We start from the raw sequence: 21,733 nt of genomic DNA on the forward strand, positions 1-21,733 counted from the left end.
CATTGGTGAGCTCCCCAACTTCGACTATGGCCCCACGCGGGGTCCCGCCAATTGGCAGTCTATCTCCCGAGACAACATTCTTTGTGCAACTGGATTGCAACAATCTCCCATCAACCTAGACCGGTCTATCCCCATTGAGCCCGCTGGTTTTCTCCGTTCGAACATTCCAAGACAAGATGTCCTCTTCCAGAATCTCGGAACAACCGCAGAGGTCGTGTTGAAGGGGACCACCCTGGTTGGCGGAGTAGGTGAATTTCAATTGGAGCAATTCCACTTTCACACGCCAAGTGAACATCGGATCCTTGGGCAGCATTTCCCCTTGGAACTGCATCTGGTTCATTCGCAGATCGGTATGTTTTGCTTTCGTTCCCTCAACGATGAAAAGCAGTACTAAGTTCTCCCAGGCAATCCATCGCAGATTGCTGTTGTTGTCCTTCTGTTCCAGGTGACTGGTCGCCGGGGGTTCTCCGACATCGAACGTGTCATTTTCCAATCTTCACGCATCGGCAGGCCTGGTCAACAAGTCGGACTTCGTGGCTTCGACTTCAGTCAGCTCTCTCGCACTATTTCCTCTGTGCCAATGTTCAGATACACCGGAAGCCTGACTACTCCTCCTTGCACGGAAGGCGTGGTCTTCCTCATCGCGACGCAGCCGCTCTTTATCAACGTCGATTCCTTCAACTTACTTAAAGGTGTTACCCGGTTCAATTCTCGATTCCTGCAGCAAACTATTCCAGCTAAACAAAACATTCTCTTGTCGGGAATGCACAATATCGGCCTTACCACGCAAAATTGCGCAAGCCTTGTAAATGGTATTGAGCTTATTGGCCAGCCAGGAGCTGGACAGCCCCCGGTCGGCGAGGCTGGAGGACAAACCGAAATCGTGTCCACCATCGTCAACGGTAACGTTACGCAAGTAGTTACCCAAACTCTTAACGATGTTCAACAGACAGAAGCAGCAACCCTCAGCGTGACTGAGACTCAACAACTCGGAGAGACAACAACTACCGAAAATGTCGTTGCTACTGAGACCTCGATTAGGGATGGGCAACAAGATCAGGACAGGGACGATGATCAGGACCGGGATCAAGATCAGGACCGAGATCAAGACCGGGATCAAGACCGGGATCAGGATCAGGATCGGGATCAGGATCAGGATCGGGATGACGACCGGGATAGGCTTCAGGACTTGGAGGGTGACCAGCTGATTCAAACTGAGAATATTACTGCCGCTACCGCGGTTCCAACCAACAGCTTCAACCCTCTTGGTCGACGAGTGTACTAAAGGAAAACATGAAAAAACGATGGCAATATCCCATCAAGGAAAACTGAAGGCGCGAACACTTATGACATGGACGCTAGCTTGATTTTTAAGACGTTATTACCGCCCCTTTTCTTTTCTCTTTTCTTTTATCTTCTTCCCCTTTTTCTGTACTATTTTTACCCTTGGTCCGGTGGGAGTTTTTGATTGATCATCAGGGTGGCGAGCGACTAGGTTGGGAAATATATGCAAATATATAACTTGTAAGCATGTTAGTCAATGTGAAAAATGGTCTTCACAAGCAGTTCTCTCAAAGCATGAGGAAAGGTCTCTGGCGAAAAGGTAGGTTTTGCAGAGGCGGCCCCAATAAATCGACGGTATACATGTAGAAGTATTGGGTAAAAAGTTCGTGCGGGTCCGAAAGGACAGAAGAGTTCATAGCGTATGCTGGAAGCTTCTTCATCGTGCAGTAAGCTCTGTATTATCAATCGAGACCAAGGAAATGCCGTACGAAATTGGAAGTGCACGATATTTGCTAGACGACAGCAACGCGATGCGATTGAAAACCGAAATTTTTGGTCAGAGATGGCCTCCTAGGTTGTTTTGAGAGCAATTGTCCTGCACTCTGTAGGCTCCATGTATTGTCTTGTTGCCACCAAGGCCAATGGGGATGCATCATTCGGGCCGAGAGGTTCATTATGCCTTGGAGTAGATCGATTCAGCAAACAGTCAAGAGAGTTGAACGAGTCCAAAAGAAACTTTTCAAGCGGAATGTATAAAAGAAATTGAACGCACGTCCATCCATTTATTAATAAGTGGATGGACAGAAAGAAAACACAATCACGAACATGATAAAACGCCGATCCTTGCTAATCTTATTACATGCTCAGAGTACAAAATATGGGGAAAAGAGAAAAGTAGAATACTGGGAACAGAACACAGCGATCTATCATATATAAAGAAAGAAACACGCAAAGGAAAAGCTCATAAAACATTACGCTATGCAAAGAGTGCTCGCTGGTAGAAATACAGGAATGAATATATTTGCAACAAATATTAAGCGAATAAAAAAAGAAGAAGATTAAAAAATTGTCTGCTATATCGGCGATGCTGCGCCAGACGGAATGCTCGAGGGCCAGCCGAGCAAGTCAAGGATGCTAACTGATAAGCATGGAAGGAAATCCAATAGGAAGAGGAAAAGATACGTTCCGGTTCCAATGGAACTATTCGCGACGTTGTGATTTGGAAGAGCGTTTCGCGAGTTTCATACAATGAAATTGGCGTAGATGTTCAATCAGATGGTCCTGCCTTGAGAAACCCTGATCGCCTTTTCGGGTACATCGAGGCTTAGGGCAGTCCAACATGACACCGTCGCGGAAATGGACTGAAGTTTGATGACGACTCAAATCGGCCGGGCGACTGAAGCTGGATTCGCAGCCTGGATGGACGCATATGTACCGTGGGCTTGATCTGGGGCACATATTAATATTTATTTCTCACCAGTTCAACAAGGGAACTTACCTCGGCTGTGAATCTTGTCTTGATGATCGAGATGAAGATCGTTTGACCTGCGGACAGCTAGGATCGGCTTCTTGGCTCGAGCGTGCGCCGTGATTTTGATAGCTCATTTGTGAATGTGTGTACGAAGCATTGCTATCTGCGTGGTAGTACGCGGATGATGTGCTTGATGTAGTCTGTCTCGAGCAGTTGCTATCCGATGATACGGAGTAGCTCATGGCAGGTGCTGGTGACCGATCGTAAGATGATATCGACGATCGGGGATACTGTGACATTGCTGGGGAGATATAATCTTGATAGGCCATCGTCGAAGCCGGTACGTCTTGAGAGGCAGGCGACAAGAGCGATCGTGGTTTGTTTTGAGGGTAATGATGTTGCTTATAGGAGTAGGACATGTGTCTCTTGAAGCAAATTTGTCGTATTTCTTAATGGGTAAGACGTGAAGGAAGGATTCGAGGAAGTAGATAATCAGGCTATATACCAGTTGAAAAACTGGGAAAGCTGAAAACAAAGAAACGAGACGGGAAACCGAGAGAGCTATATATGTCTGAGTAACATAGATCTGTTACTCCACGTCTGTGTGTCTGGGCAGAGACAACATGGTCAAGATAGAGATCCATGGATGGCGACCCAGAGGAGGTCGAAGAGCAGGGCTCCAGGCTTCGGAAGAGCCTTCCACGTGACTATTATTTCGGCCCTGCAGGTCCATGGAGGAGACGTAGGGATATGGTATGGTCGAAAGAGCACTAAAGACAGCGAAGAGAAAGTGAAGCAAGAGACAAAGTCCGTCATCCCACGAACAACCAAAAGAGGGTATTAACTCTAAAAGGGTTGGGATGATTACACAAGCAGAGCACGAGAGAGCGAATCTGCGAATGAAGGCTTTCTGCACAGAGTAACAATTCGCACGTGGAGATAAAAGGTCCGGGTACACAGCCCCGCCTTGAATTTGTGCGATGGTCAGACATCCAATGGTAGAGCGGGCAGAAGGAAGCAGTTGGAAACAAAAGACATCAGAAACAACATGGTGACGAGGGGAGAGGGGGATGGGCCGCGCATTTGGCGAGGCTTCGAAAAACAAGTAGGATGAAAGAGCCGGACGCTTTTGATGGGCAGAGGTATAACTAATCGAATGGACAACGATTAGGCAACAGAGAGAGGTAAAGCCTTGCCGGTGGGCAGGTTTCGCCTCATTTCATCGCACGCCGTAGCCGGGAGATCTGGTCTGGGGAAGGGTCTGCATCGGAGCTGACCGGCGAATGCCCGTGCGAGTTATTTTAAAAGAGAGGCCGGGGGAAGTGCATAATGATGGAGTCAGGTACACCGTATTGGCGTCAGAAGTCGGGTGCGAAGCTGGTTGAAACCGGCAGACGCTGCCAGCAACAGAGAAGCAAAGTGGTTGCGGTGTCTGTTGTGGACGCACTGTCGTGAAAACACGCTGCGGTTGACTTGAGCAAATCATGGTTGGCGTTATAGCCAGTCGGAGATAAAAAGAGATGGCACGCAGCCAGGGTGTGCTCACTCGAACTAGCTCCGAGAGAAAGGCTGAAGTCGATCGAAGGGTTTCAACCATGCTGCAGGCGAGCTGTCGTGGAGATCCCAGGGGCCTGTTTCAAGACGGTTCGAGAAGTAATGCTGAGCTGTCAGGCCCGAGCCGAGCGAGAGGACTGGGCAGATGAGCCAGACTGGCTGGCTTTGTCCCCCCCATCGTCGTGCTCGTCGTCGTCGTCGTCGCCGGCTCGGCTTGGGTTGTCTTGGGATGTTGATGCTTTGACGTTGTGCGATGTGGCTCAACACCACTGGCGCATCTCCCGCGCTAGGCCCAACCAGGCAGCTTATGTAATGAACTATGCGCTTATCCCAGTACGGCTAGTATGCAATTAGTTGCTGACTCATCCAGGCTAGCTGCAAACACTGCAAACGCAGCATCGCAGACGAACTGCTTTGAGCCTTCTTGCTTGTTGGCGCCGGTGTGGCTGCCTTCTTCCTGATGCCTGGCGACACTTGCGAAGTGAGGCAAAACTGTTGCCTTGGGCTTTCTACTCTTTCAGCAAGGAGACAGAGTCACCACGGTCGAGCAGAGACCTGGCACCCCCTGAGCAGGTCAGGCGTGCCAAAGCAGAAAAGACAAGGACAATATTTAGCCAATTTGAGAGGTGGAATCTGGCTGGCTTCTGGCTTGATTGGATTGCTGCCTGATTGTTTACAATGCAGGACTGAGACGCGAGAGTTGTGACAAAGCACGCGCCACGCAGCGACTGCTCCTTTAGACTGCTTTGCTATACTATTTGCTCTTCCAATGCCTTGACTTTATACCCTTGCTACATGGTGTCTCCATAATCCACACCCTCTCATGGCCTCGCTACGTTTGGGAGCCCCAGTGGGCCTGGCATCTATGCCCGCCGAGCTCGTCCTCTCTGTTGCCGAAAATCTAACTCGCGAATGTGATATCAACAGCCTTGCGCGCACCAACCGTTACTTCAATGATATTCTTACGTCGCGTCTATACGCCCACAACGTGCACCACAATCAATCCACTGCCCTCTTCTGGGGTATCAAACATCTCGAGAAGGGAACTATAGAAAAGGCTTTAGATGCTGGAGCTGATATTAATGCGCCTGTCAAAAGCTTGGGTAGGAATTCCAACACAACCCACCCCATCCTCTTGGCGGTAGACAGACCACCATACTTCCGCGATCTCGACGAGAGGCTGCCACAAGATCTACGGCAGAAACATCTTTCGATGATACAACTCCTGATTGATAGCGGCGTTGATCTTGAATACAAAGAACAATACCTTGGTCGAACTGCACTCCTCATAGCCGCGTCGTGGGGAGATGATGAAATCATTCGGCTGTTGATTGATAGCGGTGCAAATATAAATGCAGTATGTGACAGCGGGAATACGTTACTCTATTATGCTGCCGGAGCATGCAGTGCAAAGACCATCCACTTCCTAGTCGACATGGGCTTGGACATTAATATGCCAGGTGGATCTCGGACACCGCTGCATATCGCAGCGAATAAGTTGAACGAAGAGGCAACTCGCGCACTCGTTGAACGAGGAGCAGTTGTTGAGCCTCTCAATTACGACACGACACCTTTCATGCTGGCGGCAAACCGCGAAGGCAGCACACCGATTTTGAAATTCCTGCTGAACCATGGGGCCAATATCAACTGGACCGATAGTTTGGGGTGTACCCCATTCCACCGCGCAACCCTGGCGAAGGATTCTTCAGCCATTCTCTTTTTGATTGATAACGGAGCCAAGGTTGACGCGAAACAGCATGACGGGACCACTCCGCTACATAACATGCTCAGCCAAAGGGATTTTAAAGAAAAGTTGCAGCTGACTAAACTCTTGCTGAAACATGGAGCAGACGTTCAAGCTGAAAAATCTACCGGTAGCACTCCTTTACACACCGCAGCTGCCGTCGACGACCTCAAATGCCTTGAATTACTGATTGAACACGGAGCCAACGTTAACAAGCAGGACAAATCTGGCTATACCGCACTCCACATCGTCGCAAACGCAGCGGGATTGCGCAAGGATCTCGCGGCACTCCTACTTGAAAACGGTGCAGACCTGAGGCTAAAGACCAGTTACCGCAGGTTGGCGCTAACTCCCGCCTCCTGGCGGACGAGCAGCGACAACAACTGGATTGAAGAAGCATGGGCTAAGTATGGAAACAAGGATGCAGAGGCCGCAAAGGGAACCAAGGACCAGGCTGTGACTGGCTGCTCCGACAGCTAGAAAGATGGGTATTGCATGGCGTAGCTAGCAAATGATAGAACGACCCGGCAGGTTGCATTCAAGTATTGACCCTCGCAGCTCCGTTTTACCAGGCTTGTTCCTTTATGCGGGTGTTGCCCAATTAAAGTCTGGTTGTTTGCTAGAGAGATCACTGGTTATGTGGCTGCTGGGCCTGTAGTACATTTGAGGGTTACTGCCCAATTCGTAAGAGCCTATAAACACCCCGGATACAGATCGAACACGTTTAATGCAGGAACAGAAATCCCAGAAAACACTGTCCAACCACACCAACCAACGCGGGCGAACGATTGTCCTCTCTGAAACTCATTCTCCGGACCGAATGAGACGGGCCGCGAAGATTCACCCTACGGGCAGAACTTAGGAGCTATTATTGACTCGCATTCTTTGTGAACATGTGGTGGTATATACTGTCGGACACATGGAACCAGGAAAGGAACACCACTCCCAGCAATCTGTGGCTCTAATGGGGGGATCGTCTCGGCTCTGTACATTCCATTAAAAGCCCATATGCAAGAGCAGGCAAAAATGTAGTTTAGCTAAATCACATCGTCATCACGACAAGGGCCAAGTGAAAACCCATCCGGGAACCTATGCAGTGCGCAGATAAAAAAACTAACACCGCATAAAGCAAGACCCAGAAGCCCCCGGATAACTACGAGTCAAAAAGGAAAAAAAAAAAAAGACAAGGGATACGCGTCCGACCTCCGAGTAACGAAGTAGAGCGGGCAGAACAAGACCACCACAACTCCCGCCAGGGCTGTTCAAAAATAACGCAGAGGACGTCCCCGTTTCCCGCCCTTTTGCGCCAAAGGTTTACAAAATCTGAACCGAGCAAAGAAGTTGAAAGATGACCGTTTCCGTTGCCCCCCCCCGTTGTTAAAACACAGTAAATCAGAAAAATAGTGTTTGCCGCGAGATGGACCAACACAAACGGCACCAAGTGTACGCCCCAAAGGCCATTCAAAGGTCGTCTTCAAGGAATTTGTAGACAAACTTGAAATCGGCTTTTCTTCGATTCATCCTATTGCTTGAAATCAGTCACACGGAGCAAATTGACGGAAAGCGAGGTGAAACAAACCATGTGCTCTCATAATCGAAGAATCGATATGTTCCTTGCTCAAACTCCTCTGTAATCGTCTTTGGCTCCTCATGTCTCTGGAACCAGGTTTGGTACTGCTTGTGGAAACGCCAGCTTTGGTTCTTGAGAGCCTTGGCGGCCAGGAACTGCTGGTACGTGGCCTGGCGATAATAGAAAAGGTAAAAGAGGGTGTCTGTTTCAATTCTTTCCGTTCTCATAGAGCCGTGGATCGTCGAAGATAGGCAGCACATCTTGGGGATAATAGAGAGGGGTGTTGTAGGGGGGTTTGGGGCTTGTAGTGGCGAGGCTTCTCGGCATCGGTGGGCTCCGGGCAAGTATTATGCGATGTTACGAGCAATCGTTGAGTGGAACCTGACTGTGGTGCGGCTGCTCTGGACTTTGTAACTTCAAAAGAATGTATCAAGTCCTGCAGTCCAGGTGGAAGGTGATAAACTGATTCTTCTGAGCTCGGCTCTTCTTTGGTTTCGCCATTGGTGATAGGTTGGTCTTTGGGCTGTTGCTGTTGCGGCCGTTGTACTTGCGGTTGTTGCTGCTGCGCAGGTGGCTGCGGCTGCGGCTGCTTCTGCGATGCAGTTTCAGCCTTGGCAATCGCTGGCGTAGGCGGAACAGTGCCCGGTCGACTCGCCGCCACACTACTCAAAGTCGGCGACTTGGACTGGCTGCTCAAATCATCGGTATTAGCAGCATTGGATATCAGTCTTTGAACTGGCTGCACGGGTGCTACTTGGGGTGATGCGGTGGACGGGGGCTTAGAAACCGGTTGAGCGTTGGAGACTGCGGGACTTGCACCGGGCGGAGGCGGCAGAGGCGCTATTCCAACTCCGTTTTTATCGCTCGCAGCAGCAGCCGCCGCAGCTGAGGCATATTTTAATGTCTCTCCAGGCAATCTTGTAGGTGGGGGAGCGGGTTTCATCGTAGGGGCGGGTGTAGACGATTGTCCGTTTAGGTTAAGGGTCGCGAGAGCTGATAAGGGTGATTTCATCTGCGTTGATGACCGTCTCGGAGGGCCCGGATCTTGCTTGCTTCTTCGGGCTTCTGGAGGTTCATCTTCCTGTATCGATTGAGTATCTTGCGAAGACACGCGATCGTTATCTAGACCCATGCCGAACTGTGCCTCATCGTCTCCAAGCTCGATGTCGTCGTATATCGTCTCGTCTTCGCCACAAAAGTCCGAGTTGTGGCCGTCTTCAGCATAGTATTTGATTGCTTCCTTGACATCAAGTACTTGACTTGTCTCCACATTTCCGTTCTGTAAGGATCGAAGTAGTAGCTCAAGTTTCGCGACATGCCACTTATGTCGTTCCGATATTCTGGAAATATCTGATAATCTTGTCGTCTTTGTCACGTCCTTTTTGCCTTTCTTCATTGACGCTTGTATCATCTCCTCCTCCGCTTCCATAGCCTCGATCTTCTGCTGGAGGATATCCACCATCGCTGAGAGAAACTCACAAGTTTCTACTCGCTCTTTCTCCTTGGGATCTAATCTCGCCGCGGCTGATAGACCTTCTTTCGAGTAGGCTTTGGTTTTCATTTCTTTCTCGACGGCTTTGAATTGTTCCATACACTGTACAGTATCCAGTTAGCGTCGCGGCAGGTCATATAGATAGCTTCGTCGAAGAAAGGGTCCCGCACTGTTTCAATAGCCCTCCGCTGTTCAAGCAGCGGACCCTTGTCCTTCACTTCGTTTCCAGCAGCCCATGTTTTGATCTGGTCACGAAAGCGCTGTAGCTTCTTGATCTCTCGCTTTAGGTTATCTTCGAACTTGTCTCTTTGGGCTATGTTGCTCGTGGTCTTGATTTTCTCGTATATGCCTTCGAAGGATTGAATGCCTTCCCCAACCTTTTTGAAGGTCCGGTCGATTTCTTGCTGTGTTTTTCGAGACGTCATGGCTGCTCTTCATACCAGAGCGGATTAAGTAGCGCGAGAGAGAGTTAGCAGTCCAGCCGAGACGGAGAAGAGGTCGCAGGTAATGGAGAGAGGGCCAAACCAGTAGAGGGCGGCCGGTGAGCTGGGTGTGAGAATGGCCACTGCCGGTAATCTTAACCTTCAGTTTTCGGCTCAAATTGGGTGTTTGCAATGAAGAAACTGCATCAGCGTCAAGAGACTCTGCTGGAGGTGTTGCTATCCTGATGCGGCCAAGCAGCCAGGTGCCAAGCCCGTCGAAAAGTGTTCTAAACCCAAAATGGAATCTCTCGGAAAATCAAAAATGCGACGAAAAGCGCGAAGTGAAACCGTGATGGTTGCAGGATGTGAGGAACCAGGAGCGAGATGCTGGGTGGGATTGGGCACGCAGTGTATTAACCAGGTACAGCACCTCAGCTGACAGGCTGTGAACTATCTCTGGCCAGGACTCATATCATTAACTATGTGTTCAGGGGTGCAGGACTTTGCCTCCACTACTTATCACGGGCCGCCCCTTTTGGCCTTGTGGTTGTTACAAAGGGTTGGGCCCTAATATCCAATCAACATGAAAGGTTCGGGTCTCTGTGATACTTTCAAAGCCTATGAACTGACAGAATATGCAGCTATTTTACAGCGGGTTTCCTCCGCTTCAGTCAGTGTTGATAAGAAACTGATCTCCTCCATCGGCCGCGGCGTGCTCGTACTAGCTGCAGTCGGGCCACATGATACGGAGAAGGATGCGGAAGCTCTTGCGGCCAAAGTCCTAAAGCTCAAGATGTGGCCTGATGATTCCGGAGCAAATGTGCGGCCCATGGAATACTTAAACTCTCTCCAATTCGCAGTCTGACCATTCATACAGTGGAAGAAAAGCGTGCAGGACATCCAAGGGGAGGTCCTTTGCGGTTCGTTTTCAACAGCTACCCCGGCGTGAGCCGATTTAACTGATTTTTATAGTGTCGCAATTCACATTATTTGCCAAGGTGAAGAAGGGCAATAAACCCGATTTTCACGGAGCCGCAGACGCTGTAAAGGCTAAAGAGCTCTATGAACATTTCTACTCGAAGGTCGGAGAATCGTATGATCCTGATAGAGTCAAGAATGGAGTGTTCCAGGCGATGATGGAAGTTGGCCTTGTAAACGATGGCCCGGTACGTGATCTATTATCCATCAAATTTGCACTCTTTCAACTCCTCTAGGGCCTGCTACTGATTCGAACCAGGTGACATTGGAACTTGATACCAATACTTCGAAGAAGACAGAATAAACAAATAGACTTGAAGAACTGCCACCACAATGGAACCCTGATGTGCACATAGATACCTAGATATATACACTCGCAGCGACATACATAGAATTCATTATTGTAGATCAAGGGTGTCTTCCATCTCCTTCATGCCTTGTAGCCTGTTGGAAGTAGCCGTAACTCGACAGATGCGGATATTAGGGCTTAGGGCTCAGCAGGACGGCTGGAGGGGCTGTTTGGCGTGTTTGCAGCGCTGGATGCGGGACAGTCCAGCCGCTGATGGAATGTTCCTGAACCTCACTCTCCATTGCCGGCGCTTCAGTTCCATTCTCTGCCAAAACACATCTAGCTTTAAAGAGCTCATAACATTCTTTCTTTACTTGTCAGTTGTTTCACAAACCTTCAACCCCCTCTTGAGGATTCCAACCTTGTCCTTATAGTTCTCGCATTGTTACCGCGCGAACTTGTGCATAATGGCTGATTCTACAGGTAATGCTTCTTAAATATCCTCGAGATTCGGGATATTGTAGATGTTGACAGCTATGCTCAGGTCGCTCAAGGGTTTATTTCGACATCTCAATTGGAAACCGTCCAGAAGGCCGGATTGCGTTCGAATTGGTAAGTCATGTTGACTCTCGTCTACATCGTGGTCAAAAGCTGACTCGTTCGTTGACAGTTCAACGATGGTATGTAGATCTTGCCAGATCGATACTGGACTACGGGCTTTGGGGTAATATACTGAGATTATGGCGCAGTTGTTCCAAAGACAGCGGAGAATTTCCGTGCACTTTGCACTGGAGAAAAGGGCATTGGAAAGCAAGGCAAACTATTGAGTTACAAAGGTAAGACCACCTTTCTAGCGCAATTTTCGCAATTCAAGAAGTAGCTGTTCACAATGATATTGCTTAGGGTCCATTTTCCACCGAATTATCAAGCAATTCATGATTCAGGGTGGTGATTTCACCGAGTTCAACGGTACTGGCGGCGAGTCCATCTACGGCGAGAAGTTTGATGACGAGAACTTCGAGCTTAAGCATGACCGGCCGTTCTTGCTCTCTATGGCCAACTCCGGCCCTGGCACTAATGGAAGTCAATTCTTCGTGACCACTGTTCCAACTCCGCACCTTGACGGAAAACACGTTGTGTTTGGGGAGGTCATCAATGGCCGCAGCATCGTTCGCAAAATCGAATCGCAACGCACAAATCCGAACGATAAACCTCTGGTGGACGTCAAGGTTACAGATTGCGGCGAGCTCACTGGAGACGAATACAAGAACGCTACACAGCGCTTCGTTGATACCACTGGCGATACGTATGAGGACTACCCAGAAGACGTCAACGAGGAGCTTTCTTTGGCCCAGTCCTATAAAATTGCCGTCGATCTCAAGGAGTTTGGAAACAAGGCTTTCAAAAGCGGTGATGTTGAGGTCGGCTTGGAGAAATATCAAAAGGGCCTCCGCTACCTGAACGAAGCGGTGGAGCCATCCGACTCTGATCCGAAAGAACTACCTCCCCAGATGGCTGCGTTGCGTTTCACCTTGAATTCCAACTCCGCGCTTCTTGCCAACAAGCTCAAGCGTTTCACTGACGGTCGCGCCTGGGCCGGTTATGCGATTAACACCGCGAAGGATGCTAGTGCTAAAGATGCTGACAAGGCGAAAGCATACTACCGACGTGCGATTGCCAGCTGTGGGTTGAAAGAGGAGGAAGAAGCGCTCAAGGATCTCGAAGAGGCATTGAAGCTTGCCCCCAACGACGCTGCTATCCTAAATGAAATTTCTCGTGTCAAGAAACATATTGCCGACGAAGACCGCAAGCAGAGAGCCGCCGTGAAGAAATTCTTCTCTTAAATGCAATGGCTTTCCTGGAATCCCTTTTTTCATGGAGATGACCCCCCATCAGCTAAAGTTCACATTACGAGCTTTTCACACTCGAGCAAAGGATATCGGCCCTTTAATCGCTCAACTATTCATTGCGGAGAACGGAGTAGGCGTTTTTACGTTGGGCTTAGGGATTGCACGATATCTAGTGGTTGTTGCCAAGCCGATTGCTTCTCGTAGCAAATGGCACGAGCAAGGCTTTTTACCCAAAATTTCTCGGAACAGCAATGTAAATTTCAGCGATTCAATACTACTGCTTCCATAGATCATAGCAACAACAAAGATTGCAAATTTCCCGCTCCATGCCTCACGCTCTATGATCACTTGTAAACGCACAGCTGCCCATGTCTCTTCTTTGCGCGGGAACCTCGGGCCTGATGTCAAAGTCAAATATATCCATGGGTAAGCCCAACGTTGTACAGGCATTCGGGATATCTACCAGCCCGGCAATATGCCCTTGAACCGGCGCGCAGCTTAACAGGAGATAGACCTGGTAATCGCTATACCCATATCGCCGCAGATACTCGATGCACCGCCGACATGTCTCCCGATATGCCACTGTTGCATCGAGGAAATGTTGCTTGCCGTTATGATCTACGGAGAAACCTTCAAACGTGAGATAACGCCCGGGGCCGAATTGGGGCTCTACAGGACCCGGGATGAAAAGCGGTGACTTCATGTCCATCTGCGCCATGCCGTTCTTGATCACGTTGAATTTTATTGTGATCACCCCGGCCATTTCGATAGCACCGCAAAAGGAAATCTCGCCATCGCCCTGGGAGAAGTGGAGGTCCCCGACCGAGAATTTGGCGCCCGAGACGTGGACGGGGAGATAAACCTTGGAGCCGCGGCTGAGGTTCTTGATGTCACAATTCCCACCGTGCTCAGGGCGGCCCTATTTGTGAAAACTATCAGTTCCAGAAGTAGTTGATTTCCAAATGGGACCAAACTAGCTTCATACCGGGATAGTTCTCGCTCCTTCTTTTCTGATTTTAGCTAAGAGATCTCCAGTTGCAGCACCGGCATATGCATTTCGTGGCTCAGGGAGTTTCGCCACGGCGTCTGTACCGTGCGCCTGAACCAGCTCTGCTTCCCGTTTGTTCCATTGGGCGAGGATTTCTGCGGACGGCGCACAGCCGAGAATCCCAGGGTGGATCAACCCCGCAAACCGAACGCCGGGGATGTGTCTCGAGGAGCAGAAAATACCCTCAAAGTCCCATATGGCTTTGGCACTGATCAGGTCATGTCAGCTACTCACGACGAGTTCTATTGAAGCGGGGATTCTCACGCTTGAGGATAAAAGTCCGACAGGAACCCGCCTCCATTGTCCTTGGCGAATACACCGGTGAATCCCCATGGTTGGTCCTCGAACGGCTGGACGTCTGCGATCTCAACGACGAGGACATCACCAGGCTCTGCAGTCTCAATGTTGAATGGGCCGGTTAGGTAGTGAACGCCGGTCAGATCGACGTCGCGTATGTCGTCTGCGGAGTCATCGTTCTTGATCTGTCCTCCGGTCCAGTCTAGACACTCAATCTTCACCGTCTCTCCGTTCTTGATGGTTGCAACTGCGGGAACTACGGCTCGTTCGTTAGGGGTTTGTATTTAGATAACGGTGGGACGGAAGAGCATACTATCTGGATGCCAACGGTTCTAGATCAAGATGATTATGTAAATATTAGCAAGCTATGAAATCACTGCTTCAAACTATAGATGGGGCATACATGAACACCCTGATGTTCCGATGCAGGCTTGTTGCGGTCAACGCTCATTGCCGTTCGAATTGCCTCTCGACCCATGGTGACAATGATTTGCTTTCTAGACTGCTGCACGAGCAACTGATCAGATACGTGTCGGAGCCGTTAAGAATCGCGACGATGGTAAGCTATGGTCGAGAACCGGAAGATGTATGCAGTTGGGTTCAGCCGGGAAGCCAACCGGCCTTTTTATAGCCTGTCTCCATGGCCGTCTGTTTCTTGAGACTTCAATTCCAAGTCACAGCCCCGCAGCTGATGGAGGGAGAGACCAGGCGTCGGTCGGCGGTACTTTGTCTGTTTGCCGTCCAATCCATGGCTGTTCCCCTCATCTGTGCCAACCCGACTGAGATGCTAGGCTCGTTGTAGCAGGTGGCTAGTTTGCTGAATTGCCGATATGGCGCTGTACTCGTCAGTTTCGTTACCCCCTCGAGCCATTGGTAATTGGGCTCGTCAATGCGTCGAGCATTACTCGAGCCCTCTCTGGGTGGTTATCTGGGGAGTGGTGTTGAGGCAGTCGTGTTTCGGCCTTGAGACTTTATTTCAGTCCCACAATCCAACCTCCAGCCCCTTTTTCTTTTTCTTTCTCTTCTTTTCTCTTCTGTTCATTGCATGCAAGCCTCTCTTCTCTGGGAAATATCTATTTCCTTAAAAAGGATTGAATAACTGACCAGTCGGGCAGTCATTTCCAACAGCCCAATGCTGTTCCAATAGTGCCTACAATCTAACTGCTCAACCCTCGAGCTCTAACATTCGGCTTCATTCAACTATAAAATGCTGCAACAGCTTGCAGTTCCTTGATACCCTGCATTTATTGGTGTTTTTATCAGTGCACCCTTCTCACAGACACAGCTGCATCTGTGTATATCAATGCCATTCCAACAACTGGGCCTTTCTATCGTGATCCATTTTAGAAGCAACGCACAAGAGGCAAAGTCTTTGTCTTTTCGTGAATTGAACTGGGATATTCCTGCTCTCAAGTTGGCCCTCCAGGGGTAATAGCCGCAGATGCGTCCACAAGTTGATGTTTTTGTCTGTGCTTTGGTTCCCATTCTCACTCAATACAAGGAGGGCGCCGACATGGAGCAATTCCAGTTAATACTCAGAATTTGTAGCCCATGCACTGACTGATAGCTCCTCAGTTGAAACCTTCTTCCTAGTTTATGGTTTTCATAACGCATAACTCAAGGCATGCGTGTATTTTGTTTGGACCATTTCCCTACAGAAATGGTAGACCGTCCAATCTGCTCATCTAGCTCTATATGCCTTGGTCTTTGGCCGGCTGTCACTATCAGTTACAAAGGGCATTGTCTCATAACATGTCTGGAAACTTCCATTCTCTCAGAGGGCGAAATTCTGTTAGGCCGCAAAGAAAACTGGATTCCATTATATATTTCCATCCTTCTATTGCTCAGGGCTTAAGTTATCAGCTTCAAAGCACCACCTGGGTTCTTTGCTTTTACCACTACATTCTTTCGGATTATCCTTTAGATTATACTGTTCCCACTAATATAACTTCTCAATTTTATCTTTGGGAGAATAAAGATACCGCGATTTCAAGCCTAAATGTCACTAGCAAACCTCCCGGTCCAAAGAAGGGAAATGGGAGCAACGTTGGACACCTTGCCGGCTGAGCTGCTTATGCAAGTCACCAGCAACGTCAAAGCTCGGAAGGATCTTATAAATCTGTCACAGGGCTCTCGTCGACTATACGATATAATCACTCCCCAAGCGTATCGCTCAATTCACCTGCAAGAGTCTCCTCGCCTTGCATCTGGGTTACTTCGTGCAATTCTACTGAATTCGAATCTGGCGCATTGGATTCGCGATCTCGACGTGTGTCTTTCCACTCCCACCTCCTTGAATCCCTGGGACGAATTTATCGACCCCAGCAAACCGAAACCCGTGTCGATCGATAGTCAAGTCCTTGAACGAGCCGTGGATAATGCAAGCAATTCGGAACAGGAAAAGGCGCAGTGGCTATCCGATTTGGGGCAGGGAAAGTCGGATGCCTATATTGGCTTACTACTAGTATCGCTGGTCAGCTTGGAGCAGCTATGTATAAGAACTGCAGGGGACGAAGTATACTGTCAGAAGGTTATAGAACGGGCATCAATGGGGGAAAAATCGTTTGGCCGGACATCTCCAACATTTCCACGCCTCGTTAGTGCCAGGATCCTTGACATCGGCCGCTCTCGATACTTCACCTCAAATAAATTTGCTGCCTTCCTCCGGTTGCCTTCATTACGCAGCATAAACGCCACCGCAATCTTTGACGACGACAGCCCATGGCGGGGACAAGAGAACTCGACCATCTCGCATATCAGTCTTACAGGTCAAGTTTGTGTCAACGGCTTGCACGGATTCCTTACAAGCTGCAAGAACTTGAAGTCGTTTGTATACGTGCATTGTTATCCCGGTACAGAAGACAGCTTTGGTGCGGGTAAGCTGTATAACTCACTCTTGACAGCCAAAGATACCCTTGAATGTCTCTCCTTTAAATCTTACCAACGTCGCTTAAACAAATACTCGTTCGTGGGGTCCTTTGCTGGTTTCAAGGGACTTAAACAGCTTGAAATACGGGTACATTTCTTGCGTAGCCCGGAGGACGAAGTGACCCTCTATTCCTTGCTCCCTAGCTCGTTGCAAGCTTTGTACATCGATTTCGTGGACTACGATTCCCTTGACTGGGTGTTGAGGCAGATTGGCATATGGGCGGCTATCTGGAGAAAATGCACGCCGCAGCTTACACGGCTCACCATTGCGTGTTCAAGTGTGTTTTCTGAGGACCAGGAGACCAATATTCGACTTCTTTGTGAAGAATGGGCTGAGATGACCGACGGACAGGTGAAAATCTGCTGGTGCGGATATGCCATTTGCACTAATAGTGGTTGCAAATGCAATGCATAGTTAGTTGCTGATTTCACTATAAAAAGGAATTCGTCCCTTGAATGAATTCAGTTGACAGATAGTGATATAAAGCATGAATAAGCAAAAGAGTTAATAATTTCAAATTTAACACCACACTTCAGATAATACTCCGTAAGCATGCTGTAAGCGATTCATTCAGATGTCTTGCGATCTCCCTTTACACTGAAATGCTTGCTCTGATATGATGCTAAGTCTTTGTGAGCACACATAAAAGGTCACCCTGGTCTAATCTCTTCAGCTATGTGATGGTCTATTTATCTCTTATAAAATGATTATTTTCACTCTCCTTTTAGATAAGCTAGTGAAGTTAACAGCTACATCAATACTCTTGGATCAGATCCATGATCTAAAGCACTGAGCTGACGCCCCTGTTTCTACTTCTTCTTCACTTGCAAGTAGGTAACAATGGACATAAGATCAATGGTTTATTTTATAGCCTTTAACTTATATACTCTGTAATCTCAACAATAAGAGAATGTCCAATTGACATTATCCTCTACGGAGTACCCATGAACTATCGCAACCTGACGCGGCAATCCAAACCAATTCTTTCACGGATACCTGCAAAGTCTTGATTTTCCACTTAATTGCTCAATGTATTTCGACGGGAATCCGCTTCCCGGAACCGCGGCAGAGCTGCGCCATTTTGTCTATTCAGAGACGGTGCCGATTTTGCAACACACCCAACATTCTCCCTATATTGTGCCATCAGTCTTCTTTGAATTTGATACCAAGAATGCAGCCAAGTGCGTTGAGGTCAGAAGGACATACCAGAAGTCTCGGTTCCTATTCATGATATTTCGTTAGCAACAATCCCCGAAAAGTCGAATAAAAACTGAACGAGGAACCTACCAAGCCATCCTCGCATTCAGTTGGCTCTGGGAAGCACGGCTTGGTACAGATTGCTGAGTCCTCGTTATCCGCAGGCATCGCGTGAATGCTGACCGCCAGCGCAGTAGCAACAGTAACAAAGAGCGTGGTGAGATGCATGGTTGTTGTTTGGTAGAGAGAGGTTGTTCTCGATGTCAGGTTTAGAATGAATAGTTACTGTTTCAATGGCAATGCCGTCGGATGACACCTCTTTTATATATCAATCCAGCCCAGACCTTTCAAACGTTGAACCGGACAATACGAGTAAGGCGTACGAAGGGCGCAAAAAGGGCCAGTCCAAGACTTCATTCCGAGTCGAGCCATCGAATATTTGAAGCCAGCTGCAGTGACAGCGTCATGCATTCATCCTATGGGCAGAAAGGCCGTTGCTCGCCTCCAATCAATTCGGTTCATATAGTATCCGGCTCCTGTCGCCGCCAAGGACAAAGCTGGCCCTCTCCATCACAGACACCCAGATTATTTCTTCTCCAACTGTCAGTAATCGAATAGAGCAAAGAAACCGCTTGCCTGGAGGTTTGGTTACTCTTCCGAGTGTTTTGGGATCCTTGGCTCGGGCAACGCTGGCGGAAGCGGGCCGCTCGTTTCCGGCGCCGAGAACCAGCTCTGGGCGGGGGGGAACATCCAGGTGCATCGACTGCACGCCTGCGATTGACGCAATACGACTGGGAAACCCAATTGACAACGGAGCCATGGACATTGATGAGGATCCCGTTCCGCTGCCCTCTGCAGAAGTGCGAGAGCTTGGCACAAAGGTTACCCTGCAGCCGCCACTCTCCCGCCGTGGATATGGCCCGGGGCTGGTGGTGATTACTCCCGAATCCCTCCAGCTTGATGAAGCTCAAGTCACATTGGATCCGGGCGCCGCGACAGAAATGGGCAGAAGAAGGATATGCAGTGGCCGAAATCAAGCTGTGCCCAGAGCGTGACGGGTCGTTTCTGGCTAGGGCACTGAAGCTGGCGCTCGACGGCCTGGTTGCCCTGGAGGAGTGCGATGTGAAAGATGCCTTTGGATTGATTTGTATTGAAATCCCTGTCTGCGCCTTGGCCCCCGTATGGGATTTCGAAAATGGCTGATTCTGCAAGTTAGTATACGATTCGGTGCTCTTCCAGCCCAGCGAGATGTCAACTCTGATCTCTTCTCTCGAAGCTCTTCTCATCAATTCCATAGTGACATACGGGTCCCCCATTCATTTTGAAACATCTCAGCTTGTACATTTACCCAGGAAGAATGAAGGGGAATCCTTCGTTGCGCATGCTAATACGAAAATCTACGAGTACCCCGAGGCGAATTCACCACAGTTTGTGATTCCTCAGCACCAGGATTTCCATGCCTCATCAGCAGCTGTCGCGCATACGCGCTCACTAACCTTCTTCAAGTCAAAACTGGGAGGTCCGATTTTTGACCTTGAGGCTATATGGGATGAACATACATATTTTGAGTTCGGGGATCGCTCCGTTGCTAAAACAATGGGAACGATGGTTCAGGAACCATATGTCAACCATGTTCCTACGGTACGATTTTTTCCGTCTATTGTGGTGCGTGAGGAGCCACTTGAACGTTTGAGCTGATAGATGGGTGAATAGATGACTGGGGGAGTCGGCCGTGATCGACTCTCGAAATTCTACCGCTACCATTTCATCTGGAACAACCCGAAAGACACAAAACTTGAGCTGGTTAGCCGTACCGTGGGGATAGACCGCGTAATCGATGAGTTTGTCTTCTGCTTCACTCACAATGAGCAAATCGATTGGCTGTATTACTCACTCCCTGACTCAGCTACATACATGCATGCTTCTCAAGGCTAACTGTTTGGACCACTCACTGGTCCGGTCGTCTCCCACAGTGCGCCAGGAATCCCACCAACGGGCCAAATCGTGCGGCTTCCCATGATCTCCGTGGTGAATGTCCGTGGTGACAGACTATACCATGAACACATCTGGTGGGACCAGGGCTGCCTTTTGCGACAATTAGGCTTGCTGCCAGAGTATCTGCCATTCCCCTACCCTCTAGCTAATGGCAAAAAACCTGCAGAGGGGAAGAGATTCGAGTACAGGGTACCGGTGGCAGGAAACGAAACTGCGGTCAAGTTGATCGATGAAAACGCCGTCGAGTCCAATGAGATGTTCACTTTCGAGGTGAGAGAGGCTGAAGACAGGTGATTCTTTAATAAACTTGATATTGCTTAAGAGCAATGGAGTTCAGAAATCCATCGCTCGCTCTTAACAGAAAGGCTTTTAATAGATAATTTCCTTCTTGCCTTCAGTTTCATGTGATTTTATCAGTGATTGTTCTGCTATTGGCAGTTTCTGATCCCCTGGAACAAAAACATCCGCAGGCCCTTCCCATGCCATCTACCAGCTGATCGAACAATGTTGGTAATCGGAACAATCATAGAAACCCAAAACCCACCTGCTCACCTCAGTTCAGGAATGCTTGGGGTATATCTTCAAGTTTTATAACTGATGACTGCTTCACAGATCTGCAGATTGTGAGTATCAGTCCATATAATGAAACGAATAAAGCTTTTTAAAGTGCCAGAAGAACTGTGCCCAATGCCTGAAGCCCTTCCTATGGAAACCCCTGAAATATAGTGTTTTGACATGCATTAGGATGACAATCCGTTGATACACCTCATTCCCGACTGGTATTCAATGTTCAAGGGATAGTTATTGTAATGCTTGATACCGTTGAAATCAATTTCTCATGGAGCTGTTGTGGTATGTGATAGAAGGGGTCTGCTCACGCGGGTATATCGAACCCGCGTCCATCCTTGCATCATCCCTCGGTCTCGGAATGCCTTCAATGGTTAGTTGGATCCGGTCATTTCTGCTGGTAATGTTGGCCCCTAAGGCCTGGAGCCTTGCCCTGTGAGCTCAAGTGACACAATCACAAGAGTGGTCAAAATAACAGCTCCCACCCTCCTCTTACTCTGAGCTTCCGCTCTGAAAATCCAGTTTGAGCATCGTTGTCTCAACCGGCAAACCTCCATTCGTCCTATTCGTCCCATTCATCCAACTTCCGTGTCTGGCGTTGCTCCATCTTTTTTCGTGTTAATGTCTTGATCTCCTGTAGTTCTACCTCGGTAAGCAGCTGGGTTCGTTTTTCGCTGTCAAGTAGTGCAATTCTTTCCTCCGGCGCCTCATTGCCGCCAAAGAGTTTATGATCCAGATACGGCCAGACGATATCGAGGGCCCAACTTTTCCGCATCCCGTAGCAAAGCCAAAAGTTACCATTATTCCAATTCTCGCGCATTCGATCCGAAAGTCGCTGTGATTCGGATAATACTCCGTTACGAATGGCAATGTCCTCTTGGCGTTTCATGACGCGTAGAAAAATATCCAAACGAGGGTCATACTTGATTTTCCAGTCTGCAATCTCTAAAGTCCAGTCCTCTGGTGTTTTCTAGGAGAAGCACCATGGGAGGTGTACCCGTATACTCACAAGTGCAGCATAAGTGAATTCCCAGTCGATCACAGCA

At 48.9% G+C, this 21,733-nt stretch overlaps 10 protein-coding genes across 10 annotated transcripts in view; 6 read left to right on the forward strand and 4 right to left on the reverse strand.

Moving 5' to 3' along the window:
- Nucleotides 1-1,285, forward strand: part of UREG_06155 (uncharacterized protein) — a gene marked incomplete at both ends in the record, with an annotated part of 1,502 nt that extends 217 nt beyond the window's left edge. The window contains 2 exons of the mRNA XM_002583142.1: nucleotides 120-350; nucleotides 405-1,285. Coding sequence (XP_002583188.1) covers nucleotides 120-350; nucleotides 405-1,285 — 1,112 coding nt within the window. The remainder of the gene's footprint in view (nucleotides 1-119; nucleotides 351-404) is intronic.
- Nucleotides 1,286-2,484: 1,199 nt separating this feature from the next.
- UREG_06156 (uncharacterized protein) lies at nucleotides 2,485-3,084 on the reverse strand (the record flags this gene model as incomplete). Its single annotated transcript, XM_002583143.1, has 2 exons — nucleotides 2,485-2,731; nucleotides 2,783-3,084. 2 exons carry the CDS (start codon nucleotides 3,082-3,084, stop codon nucleotides 2,485-2,487), a joined length of 549 nt encoding a protein of 182 aa, XP_002583189.1.
- A 2,048-nt stretch (nucleotides 3,085-5,132) lies between these two features.
- On the forward strand, nucleotides 5,133-6,533 carry UREG_06157 (uncharacterized protein; the record flags this gene model as incomplete). The annotated part of the gene is made up of 1 exon (XM_002583144.1): nucleotides 5,133-6,533. The coding sequence occupies one exon, from the start codon at nucleotides 5,133-5,135 to the stop codon at nucleotides 6,531-6,533; it is 1,401 nt and encodes a 466-aa protein (XP_002583190.1).
- A 981-nt stretch (nucleotides 6,534-7,514) lies between these two features.
- UREG_06158 (uncharacterized protein) lies at nucleotides 7,515-9,540 on the reverse strand (the record flags this gene model as incomplete). The annotated part of the gene is made up of 4 exons (XM_002583145.1): nucleotides 7,515-7,575; nucleotides 7,633-7,883; nucleotides 7,985-9,217; nucleotides 9,286-9,540. 4 exons carry the CDS (start codon nucleotides 9,538-9,540, stop codon nucleotides 7,515-7,517), a joined length of 1,800 nt encoding a protein of 599 aa, XP_002583191.1.
- Nucleotides 9,541-9,835: 295 nt separating this feature from the next.
- On the forward strand, nucleotides 9,836-10,778 carry UREG_06159 (D-tyrosyl-tRNA(Tyr) deacylase; the record flags this gene model as incomplete). The annotated part of the gene is made up of 5 exons (XM_002583146.1): nucleotides 9,836-9,902; nucleotides 10,179-10,357; nucleotides 10,415-10,457; nucleotides 10,510-10,703; nucleotides 10,752-10,778. 5 exons carry the CDS (start codon nucleotides 9,836-9,838, stop codon nucleotides 10,776-10,778), a joined length of 510 nt encoding a protein of 169 aa, XP_002583192.1.
- A 493-nt stretch (nucleotides 10,779-11,271) lies between these two features.
- Nucleotides 11,272-12,648, forward strand: UREG_06160 (41 kDa peptidyl-prolyl cis-trans isomerase; the record flags this gene model as incomplete). Its single annotated transcript, XM_002583147.1, has 4 exons — nucleotides 11,272-11,287; nucleotides 11,339-11,416; nucleotides 11,554-11,640; nucleotides 11,708-12,648. 4 exons carry the CDS (start codon nucleotides 11,272-11,274, stop codon nucleotides 12,646-12,648), a joined length of 1,122 nt encoding a protein of 373 aa, XP_002583193.1.
- A 337-nt stretch (nucleotides 12,649-12,985) lies between these two features.
- UREG_06161 (formamidase) lies at nucleotides 12,986-14,477 on the reverse strand (the record flags this gene model as incomplete). The annotated part of the gene is made up of 5 exons (XM_002583148.1): nucleotides 12,986-13,573; nucleotides 13,640-13,910; nucleotides 13,967-14,255; nucleotides 14,313-14,331; nucleotides 14,403-14,477. The coding sequence occupies 5 exons, from the start codon at nucleotides 14,475-14,477 to the stop codon at nucleotides 12,986-12,988; spliced, it is 1,242 nt and encodes a 413-aa protein (XP_002583194.1).
- Nucleotides 14,478-15,998: 1,521 nt separating this feature from the next.
- On the forward strand, nucleotides 15,999-17,387 carry UREG_06162 (uncharacterized protein; the record flags this gene model as incomplete). Its single annotated transcript, XM_002583149.1, has 3 exons — nucleotides 15,999-16,875; nucleotides 16,903-17,279; nucleotides 17,343-17,387. The coding sequence occupies 3 exons, from the start codon at nucleotides 15,999-16,001 to the stop codon at nucleotides 17,385-17,387; spliced, it is 1,299 nt and encodes a 432-aa protein (XP_002583195.1).
- Nucleotides 17,388-18,071: 684 nt separating this feature from the next.
- On the reverse strand, nucleotides 18,072-18,353 carry UREG_06163 (uncharacterized protein; the record flags this gene model as incomplete). The annotated part of the gene is made up of 2 exons (XM_002583150.1): nucleotides 18,072-18,149; nucleotides 18,216-18,353. 2 exons carry the CDS (start codon nucleotides 18,351-18,353, stop codon nucleotides 18,072-18,074), a joined length of 216 nt encoding a protein of 71 aa, XP_002583196.1.
- A 590-nt stretch (nucleotides 18,354-18,943) lies between these two features.
- UREG_06164 (uncharacterized protein) lies at nucleotides 18,944-20,414 on the forward strand (the record flags this gene model as incomplete). The annotated part of the gene is made up of 6 exons (XM_002583151.1): nucleotides 18,944-19,057; nucleotides 19,098-19,304; nucleotides 19,365-19,766; nucleotides 19,839-19,966; nucleotides 20,056-20,159; nucleotides 20,227-20,414. The coding sequence occupies 6 exons, from the start codon at nucleotides 18,944-18,946 to the stop codon at nucleotides 20,412-20,414; spliced, it is 1,143 nt and encodes a 380-aa protein (XP_002583197.1).
- Nucleotides 20,415-21,733: the final 1,319 nt, after the last annotated feature.

Source organism: Uncinocarpus reesii, genomic scaffold (genome assembly GCF_000003515.1).
Source record: "Uncinocarpus reesii 1704 scaffold_4 genomic scaffold, whole genome shotgun sequence".
NCBI classification, from domain to species: domain Eukaryota; kingdom Fungi; phylum Ascomycota; class Eurotiomycetes; order Onygenales; family Onygenaceae; genus Uncinocarpus; species Uncinocarpus reesii.